General features: G+C 40.6%; 1 protein-coding gene across 2 annotated transcripts in view; it reads left to right on the top strand.

Annotated features, from left to right (window-relative positions):
* ERI1 (exoribonuclease 1) overlaps positions 1–7,453 on the top strand; it is a 20,655-nt gene extending 13,202 nt beyond the window's left edge. For both annotated transcript variants that reach the window (XM_025206576.1, XM_025206577.1), the window contains 3 exons: positions 523–632; positions 4,855–4,969; positions 6,155–7,453. In XM_025206576.1, the coding sequence (XP_025062361.1) occupies positions 523–632; positions 4,855–4,969; positions 6,155–6,397 (468 nt within the window). In that variant the 3' untranslated portion in view covers positions 6,398–7,453. The remainder of the gene's footprint in view (positions 1–522; positions 633–4,854; positions 4,970–6,154) is intronic.
* The last annotated feature ends 3,589 nt before the right edge of the window (positions 7,454–11,042 follow it).

The raw sequence follows: 11,042 nt of genomic DNA, 5'->3' as shown, positions 1-11,042 counted from the left end.
CCCCCGTTTGTTGTCTTCCCTTTTCCCCCTTTTTTTTTTTTTTTTGTGGGGACCAGGATTTTTCACAGGGGACCTACCAAATTTATAGGTTCCACGAAGATCACAGAATCATGAATTTGGTAGGTCTTTGCCTATGAAAGTCAAGCCCCTAGGCATTGTTTGTTTCTGAAATTTGGAAAATAAGTTTTTTCTAAGGCCCACTTTGTGTATTTAGATCCTTGGAAAGAAAGTGATGTATAAGTATTAGTCCGACCAGGATTTTTCACAGGGGACCTACCAAATTTATAGGTTCCACGAAGATCACAGAATCATGAATTTGGTAGGTCTTTGCCTATGAAAGTCAAGCCCCTAGGCATTGTTTGTTTCTGAAATTTGGAAAATAAGTTTTTTCTAAGGCCCACTTTGTGTATTTAGATCCTTGGAAAGAAAGTGATGTATAAGTATTAGTCCCTGTATGTTAGTTTAACACAGGTTTATTTTCTTTACAAAACCTGCCTCACTTCTGGTTTTGTGTGTTCTCAGGACCTCGTAGACAAAGCTGATGCCTTTCCTCAAGTCCTACAAAATGCTGTAGAATGGATGAGACAGAAAGAACTGGGGACTAAATATAGCTATTCCATACTGACTGATGGGTATGACTTAGAAAGGATGTGCATTTTATCTTGTAATATTTAAATGAACTTTAAAACTGCAAAACATTTTAAATTAACCTATTAACCCTAAGAACAGGCATATCCAAAATGAGACCACAAAAAAGGTCAAACCATGTTATTTTCTTGCTTTGTTACAGTTGGGAGATTAAAATTGAATCCACTAGGTGGCACTGCTTCTCTTCAGCATTCTATAATGGGTTTATATGGGCCCAAATGAAAGTTAGCAAACATTGATTGATTGATCAGTTTGCCATCCTTCCCAAAAAGGTTCATGGTGACTTACAATAAAAGACAAACAAACAAAACAAACCCTCCACAAACTAAACAAATTACAGAAGCAAAATAAAATATTAAGATAGTAAAACAGAACTGTACCCTTTCTGTCCCCAAACCTCACAATCAAGCAATCTTGCCCACCCTTACCCCTTATGCTCTTCTGCCTCTGACGAAAGAGAGTGCACCTGTGCTCAACCAAACCTTACTTTCCAACCCTGGTTCACCACAAAAGAACCCATATTTCTCCATATTCCCTCTCAATCCTACCCACTCCAGTCCCCTCATGCTTAGGGCAGTTCCCCCAACCCCCATCCCTTACTGTCTTTCCCAAGCCTGTATCTTTCTCTCATGTGGGGGTTGCGGCTGTTCCTAAAACCTACTCATCCTCTTCCCCTTGAAGGAAATGCAGTTAAAATAAATTTCAGTTAAAAAATTAGAACAAACAATGCAATAGTCCCCCCACCTTTCCCCACACACCCTTTCATTGTTTCCATGCAGTGTCAGTGGTTATATGCCTCTCTGATTTTTGATTTAGCATTGCTTTTTCTTAAATGAAATGAATAAATGGAAAAAAAAACACGGCATGGACATTTTTATGGTTGTATTCAGAGTCAAGAAAACTTGAAAACTTAGTTTGCAACACCAGTCTAACACTAGTTTGCATAGTCAAATTTTATATATTTTCCAGTTTCTACTACTGTTAATGTGTGTGGCATATTTAAGCAGAAACAAGTAATACAAAGTGCTCAAAAGTGCTTGAGAAGAAAGATGAGAGGAAGAGTGGCTAGACCTTTGGATTTGGCCTTGGGACATGCACATTCAGTTCATGGCCTAGCCAGAATGTTTTGTCTGACTTTTGGACCAGTCACTTAACTGACTTTGCCTCTTGGAATCCTTTTTCTAAAATAGGCATGGTTCTGCTTTCTTCTCAGGGGTGTTATGATCACAAAATCCATTAATAAATGTGATGTGCTTAGATGGTCTTGAGTACCTAGATAATTGTGCATGGGCAATATAATATTGTTCCCGGAATTGTAATTTTTCACTTTATAGACTCTTACCGTAGGGCCAAAAGGTACAATTATAAGCTTGTTTCTCCTCCATACTGTACATCAGTTAATTGCCCTGGTCAATTTCCATTTTTTACTAACTGAAATATTAATGTGTAAATGTCTTTGCATTGCTTTTTGTTTTAAATGAGAGAGAATTAAGCAGCACAGGAAATTTTAACTGTTAATCTTTGTGTGACCCCAGTTATATTTCAGAATTATTTTATTGAAGTGAATGGTGTCCGAAAAGACAGCTCACTTTTGTTCTTTTGTTTGTCTGGATTAAAACTTCTGCTAGGCTGGGTTAACAAGACAGCAGTATATAATTCTGGTTATTATCTGTACCAGAAGGAAAGTGATTTTTATTATTTCTGGTTTGGGGGTGGTAACATTTCATATGTTAAATGAAAGCAGAGAATTCAAGAATGCAGAGATCCCTTTTGGCATCTGCAAAAATTTCCCTGCCTATGTACTACTCTTCCCCTCACAAAACCTCCCCACCAACAACCTGTGATTAAGTAGGATATTACCTTCCTTTTAAAAGTAAACTGTGCTGGGATCACTCCCTCTCCCAACCCGGTCAGCCCTGCATGTCAACTGGAAAGAACGTGCAGTGATGTCACAAAGGGACTGGATTTAGTTTTTCTGTAATGTCTTACTGTGTGCAGATAAGTGTCTGGCTCAGCTATGATTTTTTTCTAGTTATTTTTTTTTTAATATTTATGTCCAAACCAAGAAAATATACTCATCTTCACTGAAGACTGTTCATGCCAAAACTAAAGCTCCAAGTATTTATTGTAGCCATTAAAAGTAATATTTTGTTAGCCATTTCTACCATGTTCATCATGTAAAGAACATGTTTTATCTGACCCACCACTTCCAGATGGGTGCAGTTTACTCCAAAAAATTCCATCTTTAGGCTGAAGTAAAAATTTCAGGGTACAAGGTGAATGGCTTGGAAATTATTAAGTGTATGAAGACAGGAATAGAAACATAATGAACTCTTTTTTTTTAAGGGCACACCTACATTGCCTCCAGCTGCTCAGGGAGTTCTGTGGAGAAACCATACTGTCCACACACTCCAGCTCAGCACATACAAAAGCAGAGAGCCTGAAGTACCATTACTGCCTGAGGGTGTACCTGAGCATATATCTAGAAGCATTTGCAAAACAATCTGACTGCAGGGGTCAGTGAACTTACCCACTGCTTAAGTATAAAGTTTGGGGCTTCACAAAGCCATTTGCAACATGCTCAGGTAGAGCCAGTGTGGGATGAGCTGCATTGTGTGCTACTGCCTGGATACTAGCCTAGAACCTGGGAGCCCTGGTTCCAGTTTGGGCTTTGTTAATGACTAGCTGCATGTCCTTGGGAAGTCCCTTCCCTTTGGTCCCATCTCTTTGGAGCATGAGGTCTTGGGGGCAGGGGCTGACTCTCACGCTGTGGCTAATTTCTGGCATTTGGTGTGTGATGATGAGTGGAAGTAAAACGGGCAGGACATGCTACTACCCTCAGGCACATAAGAGCATAAGAAGTGCCATAGTGGGTCAGACCATTGGTCCACTTAGCCCAGTATTGTGGCTTTGACAGTGGCAGCAGTGGATGCTTTAAAGGGTAGAACTGGGTATATCTAGTATGATCTATGTCCTGTTTGTTACCCTCCCAGGCAGCCACCATCATTGGTTTAGAGAGGCCACTGTTGGTTTAGAGATGCATGATATAATGACATATATATTTACCACAGTCCTTTACATCTAATAATATTAAAGAGTTTAAGATACATTACACAGTACAGACTTTAGAAATAAAAATCACTTTGGTCATCAATGAAACGTGGTTGCTTTTAGTATGAAAGTCAGTGCCAGTTCTTAAACGGTTCAGAACAGTGGATATTGTTGCACAAATTAAATCTAAAGTGTGCATTACAAAGGCAGGATACAAGTTTTCGAATTTGAACTTAGCTGCTAAACCTGAGTCAATACCCCTATTCTTGGTTTGGGGAAAAAAAGAGATCTTGAACTTTTAAGTGCGATTGATTTCAGAATGAAGTGATAGGAATGCCTGCTGCCATGTCTTTACTAACCTTTTAGACGAGGGCCTAAAAGTAAAAACATAGGGAAGTGAGGGTGGGCTACTTTTTTCTATAGCATGAGGATTGGTCCTGTTCCTGGCACTCTGGGAGTGTATAACCAATGATTTTTGTGCATTGCCAGTCATCTCTGGGATTTGGGGGTTTTTGTCTTTTTTTTTTTTTTTTTTTTTTAAAACCTACGGTATGAGGTAGGGTGCTTTCAGTTTTGTAATTTGCTCTGTGGTTGTGGTTTGCAGTGGATGGAGTTGGATAATTTTTAGGACTCTGGATAAATGTTTGCTTGAGAACACAGGGGATTGATGACCTAAGAGGTCCCTTCCAGTCCCATGTTTCTAATACCTAGAATTAATTGCATCAAGTAGCTCAACTTCACTGCTCTCTTCCTGACCTCGAAAAGATACCTTACTCACATATACCACAGAAGAATCTGTTATAGAGTAGGGACTTAAATCAGGGAACCACATGAGTATCCTGGCCACTACTGTTTTAAGGCATGAATGTGTGCAGTGTTTCTGGTTTTGACCAGAAAGTCCATCATGGGCTTGAGATACTTTCTTGATTAAATTTTTATTGTAACTGATGCTTTCTTCTCTGCTGAATGATATTTGAAAAAATCCTGACCAGTTGTAATTAGGTGTTACGCCAAATTGGTCCTTTCTGCCAGTACCCAGAGGAAAGATGCATAGTCATGTACTACATGTTCTGTGTTTAGTCTATTGTGAATAATTTTTACTGTGCTATTACTTAAGATTCCTTGATAAAGTTTTGTTTCCATTTTTCTTTAAAGATGTTGGGATATGAGTAAATTCCTGAATATCCAGTGTCGTATTAGCCATATCAAATATCCCTCTTTTGCCAAAAAATGGATCAATATTCGCAAATCATACGGCAACTTCTACAAGGTTTGTATGGAGGTTGTTAATTTTTCTGGGAAAATTGAGTCTAAATAAAAGTAATATATAAGAGGCTTGCACAAAGTCTTATTATATTATGCCATGACCTTCCAATTTGTATTGTTTAATTAACTTTTGAACATGCTCAGTGTCCTGAAATCCCATTTAATTCTTGAAAATTGTTCTACTTATTTTGGTGCTTAAACAGATTTAAGAGCTTAACTTCTAGTCTCCTACTTAAAAATCTCTGAAAATATTTTCACGGTTCCAATTTTAAGTAATTGTTTATAGTACTGATGCTCCTAGATTTGTGTGCACTAGAACTAGTTCATCCAGATAGGCTGTCTAGATTTAGTAATGCTGTTGCAATTATTGCTTTACATCTTCAACACTACACTAAAGAGCTAATTCTCACAATTCTCATGTTGTAGATAAGTATCCTTATTTATCTTAAGACTGAGGATCATGGGGAAAATGGGGAGAAAGAGAGAGCTGCACAAGTCACTCTGAGCTAGAATTAAAATTGGGAGTACCAAACTCAGACATTGGATCTTAGTATTGTTTTTGTGTTCTGATGAGCCTGCTGTAAGTTCTGCTGAGTTTAGATTCTAGCTCAGGGGCAGGCAATTATTTTGGGTGGAGGGCCGCTTACTGAGTTTTGGCAAGCCATCAAGGGCTGCATGACAGGCAGCCAGGGACAGAGAAATATTAATTTTCTAAATGTTTAGGGGTCTTGCGGGCCAGATAGGATGGCCTGGTGGGCCGCATTTGCCCACCCCTGGTCTAGCTGTTGCAGTCTAAGTAGAGCTTGAATCGTCATCTCATACATCTGTATGTATATCTTTAAGGATTCCTTCATATTCAACTCAGCTACTGGAATCTAGGAGAAGGACTTTTCAGATGTCATTTTGACCCTAGTGGAAGCTTCTATACTCAGATGCTCACTGTTGCCAACATTGGCAGAGTTTAAACAAGTGTTGTTAATGGTAGATACACTTAGATAATATATGTTTTAATAGGGCTATTCTGAAGCCTGATTGTTTGCAAAGTGCTTTGATACGTGGGCCAAGGTGAATGGAAGTGTCAAGCAGCATTAAACAAACTGTTATTAGAATTTATGTAGAGTAAGACAGAGTTTTTCCTATTCAAATGTTTTAAATCAGATTTCATAGTATGGTTCACTTCCTTTATCAGGTTCCCAGAAACCAGACCAAGCTGACAATCATGCTTGAAAAGCTGGGAATGAGCTATGATGGGCGACCTCACAGTGGACTTGATGACTCTAAGAACATTGCACGGATAGCTATACGAATGCTTCAGGATGGATGTGAGCTGCGTGCGAATGAGAGAATGCATGGTGGGCAGCTAATGACTGTATCCTCCTCTGCTCCAGTAGAAGGAGCCCCTGCTCCACAGATGCCCCATCTTAGAAACTAGCAGTGAAAGAGTGCTACAAAATGAATGAACCACTGTTGAAGACTTAGACTGCAAAGACAGCTGATTAAATGACCATTTTGATAAAACAGATCTTCAGAGCAAAATATGTGAGCACCTTAAACAGCTTTCTTTGTTAAAATAAAGGGGATGTGAACTCTTTGTTCTTTAACATTTGTGTATATGATTTTTGATACTGATGGTGTTTTAACAAAAAAATTATCTGGTGTCTTTTTTAAAGGTAAGGTTGATTACCATATATAAGATCCAAGCAGGGTTTTAAGATTTTGTTTATGAAGAATAATTCAAACTAAAATACCAGATTTGTTTACCCGTTGTACTCTTCTTTCCCCAGCCCACACGCTGTATTGTAACAGCGTTTAATATATTGTCCAACATTTGCATATATATAGGCTACTGACAGAAGAACTATACAGAATGTTGACCAGATTGGTATCATCTACCTTGCCAGTTGATAGAGGCAGATAACCTCCTCTGTTCATCTAGACAAAATGGAGGCATTATTCATGGTTTTAATTGTTTTAAAATCTTGAGGGAAAAGTCTGGAGAGGAGGGACAGGTGTGTGTTAAAAATGTGTGTGTAAGTTTCCACCTCAAGTAATTTTGAGTGGCCTTGGTGAAGAGCTAAGTATTAAGTAAAAATAAAACTTTTATTCGTATAGTTACAGAATTCCTGGGGGGAGAGGGGTGGGGGCATTGTTACTTACTTGGGTTTTTTTACAGGTAGGCTTTTCAGTCATTGGGATTTTTTGTACTTCCAGGTACTGGTCTACCTATTTCTGCTCTATTCATTCCAGAATAAAATTAAGTACAGTACAGCAGTTTAATCTCTTTTAGAAACCTGGAATTCAATGAGTGTGAGTGAATTAAAACGCATGCAATATTGAAATTAATATGAAATATGGCTTAGTATGCTTTTTTCTGTCATCTGGATATTCTGTAAAAAAAAAAAAAAAAAGTTAAGGCCAAAGATACTTACAACTACTTGTATACAGCTATGCCAAACAGTTGTAGAAAATGTGAACTTTTATGTCAAAATCTGCTTTTGGAGTTTGAACTAATTTGTTTACAAGCTGGGCCTTCCTAATAAATACTTTTTTTTTTTTTTTTTTTTTTTAACCTGACACACAAATGGTTAGTGTTTTAATTAGGCCTAGGTCTAATTCAGTTTAGTACAGTACGTGCTTTGACTGAGAGCATTACTTATATTGATTCTAAATTAGTGATTTGTTTTTAAAACTAAGACAGTAAATCTTTGTCATTCCAGAGTAAAAAAAAAAAAAAAAGTTAGTTTGCCTTCCACAAGGTAAAAGTTGTTTTTTATGAACGTCCTGTATACAGAATCAGTTCACCCTAATCAAGGATTGCAGAAAACAAACTGATTGTCTCTAGCTCAATTTGTAATCAGCTTTTCTGTTTTAAAAAATTACCATTATCTAGGGTTTTTTTCACTTTTTACTAAACACTTCAAACTAAGTATATTAAACCTAAAAATAAATCATTCTTCTGTTTTTAAATTGCATAATAGAGATAGGAATCATCAGATAACAAGCTTCCCCCCCGCCCCTTTCAGTGTATTGGAAAACTTTTTTGAGGATGCTGTATCAAAACAGTGGACCTTTTTACCTTTTTTGCTATTCCTATATATGAAGCTTTTTTATTTTAACACTTTAAATATATCAGTTTACAACTAATAAAGTTACTCCTTATTAGGGATCTACCGAATTTACAGCAGAAGTAGTGTGTGTGGTGGCTCCTTTAATCTTGCATGTTGCCGTGCCTCTCCCTCCCTCCCCACCCCTGCTGCTGATTAGCGGAGGGCCCCACTGCTTCCTCCTGATCAGCAGGGAAGCTAAAACAATGGGGTTTTAAATGTGCTGTTTTTGCCTCCCTGCCAATCAGCAGTAAACAGCAGGACCATCTGGGGCCCCTCAGCCAATCAGTAGCAAGAGGCAAAAATGGCACCATAATTAAAACCACAGTTTTTGCTCCTCACTGATCAGGAGCAAGCTGCAAGCAGGGCCCCTCCACCAATCAGTGGGGGTTGGGGAGGGTGTAGGGGAACCTGCAAGATTAAAAGAACCACAGCGCACCCCACTTCCACAGTGAATTTGGTAGGTCCCGACTCATATAAAAGTTCAGTGCTAGTTGAACCCATTCCACAGTTGAACCCAGTGCTAGTTGAACCCATTCCACATGATCAACACTACATGGTCAGTCACCCTTTTGTGCTGCTTTGTTTTCCCTTTATTATCCCAAGTATCTGTTCTTCTGGAAACACTTGGGAACACCTGATTAATAACATCTACTGCATCATTGTGGTATAGGTTTTTATGATTGTCTCAGTAAACATTTGTGTCAGTCAGTGCTATCTCCCTAAATTTAGTTAAAATTCCTTTTGTTCACATATTTATTATGAGGCCAATGGTCCAGTGAGGGCTTGATCTAGTTATAGTTCAAGTTTAATAAAAATGAAGGACATGGCAAGTTGGCATCCCTTATTTTAAACCCAGAGCTGACATTTTCAGTAAAGATATTCAGAAGTTAGTTTGCAAATGTATTAATGTTTTTGACTAGATTCCACTCTAGTGTGTATCTGAAGTAACTTTTTCTATTCAATAGATTACTGAAAGAAGAGGCGGCATTCCAGATGTATTTTGGTGTAGGAGATTCTTCCCCATGACCTATGGCTTTATAGAATTATGTTGCTGCTTGCCTTGTGTAAGGCCATTATAGCTATATTAGGCAGAACTTAATTTCACTGTTACCGGTCCCTGCTGGCTATCGGCCTGGCCGTTATAGATGCTGCTCATCTCAAGAGCCTGGAGAGGTATCACCAACGATGCTTCTGGAAAATTCTCTGCATCAAGTGGAAAGATAGAAGTCAATGTTACTAGTATTGAGTCAGTGATACTCGAGCACTAGCTTTGCTAGACCAGGTATTGTGTGTAGATGGCCTGATTTGTCTCCCAAAACAAGTGCTCTGCTCCCAGATTAGTTAGAGCCAGAGATCTCATGGTGGCCAGAAGAAACATTACAAAGACACATTGAAGGCATACCTTAAGAAAATAGATGCTGCTAAACAATTCCAATGGCATTACAACCTCAACCAAGCAGCAGCCCACTTTGAATTAAAGTGCCTTGCCCTTCAAGTGGAGCAGAGAATGGAGGAAGGAAAAGGAGAGAAATATGAGCCTATGACCTACTCTCCTGTGGAAAGATCCACAATTTCTCTGGACAGATCTGTGGCTCAAGGATTGGACTCTGAAGTGTCAAGACCCATCAGTGAGCCATGGTAGAGGTCATACTTGAATCGAGGGATTGCAGCTGGTGACGTAGAAGTGCCCTATGGAAAGACAGTCACTCATTTTACACAACCCCCTGGTCAAGGGTTACTGCTCATTTCCCAGGCTAATCCCAGGTGCCTTGGGCACTTTGTCTGCAGTAGCATCTGCCTGGCTTCTGCCCCTTTAAGTGCCTGGTTTCTGGTTCTTTGCCACTAAGGTCACCTATACATGTGCCCAATACCTGCTCAACACGTTCCAGTTAGAATGTGTTGGAGCTGATTCAATTAATCCAGTCTGCTGGAGCATTGTATTTGGAACACTCCAGCAGCCTCGTCAGCATTCCCACGTTTCAAAATGGCAGCGGGGGCGCTTTAGCTAAAGATTGTTGAGTGATCTTCAAAGTACCCCCACCACTAGGGGTGCACCAATAGAGATTTTTGGGGGCTGATACCAATCTAATTTCCAATACGCAACTCTTCAACTTGAAGAACTGCATCCAACTGGTAAGTCTGGTGTGGAAGGGGAGGAAAGGGGTGTGTGTGTGGGGGGCAGATCAAGGTACTTGCAGTGAGGGAAGGGGCTGGGGCTGGGGTAGGTGCTAACCAGCTGGGGCAAGGGGGGTGAGAAGGTTGGGGGGTGGCTCCTGCTGCTGTGTGTGGCTCGCCCAGTGCTTATCTGGTGGCTCCCGCTGCTGCTGTCGCTGCTCGTCCGGGAGGGCATGGGGTGGCGGCGTGTGCCCCTGGATCTGCCTGGTCAGGAAGAGCCTGGCCCCACTCTGCGTTGATCTAGGGGCATGCCCCCCCATGCCCTCCTGGCTGAGTGGCAGGAGCCGACGAGCACTAATGAGCCACACAGTGGCAGGAGCTGTAGCCTCCTCCCTTCCCGCGCGCCTCCCCCCAGTGAGCCGTGCCTCCATCCCATGCTGGCCCTGGCTGGACAGCCCCTGCCCCTACCCCAGCCCCAACCCCACACCCTCCCTCACTGTAGACCCCTTCCCCTCCTGTTCCACCACACTAGACTTACCAGCTGCACTCAGCGGTCTACACTGCCTGCTCTGCTCCTCACTGCTTACATGCTGCGCTGCAGCTGCATGCACGCATGGTCATTCATTGGACACATTGGGCCGATTTCTGATACAGAAAATTTTCTTTGTATTGGTGCTGATCCGATATCTGACCGATTGTATACCCACCACCATTTTGAAGCGTGGGATGCTGAATACACAAAGATGCTGTGGGCATTTGAGTGGCTCCTGAGAGCTGCCCTAATTAAAATGCTTTTCCACCCCCACCCTGGAGCACATCTAAAGATGCCCTGAGTTCCCTCAGGCTCCTCTGCTC

Source organism: Alligator sinensis, unplaced genomic scaffold (assembly GCF_000455745.1).
Source record: "Alligator sinensis unplaced genomic scaffold, ASM45574v1 scaffold989_2, whole genome shotgun sequence".
Taxonomy (NCBI): Eukaryota; Metazoa; Chordata; order Crocodylia; family Alligatoridae; genus Alligator; species Alligator sinensis.
This window is presented reverse-complemented; position numbering and strand designations above follow the sequence as displayed.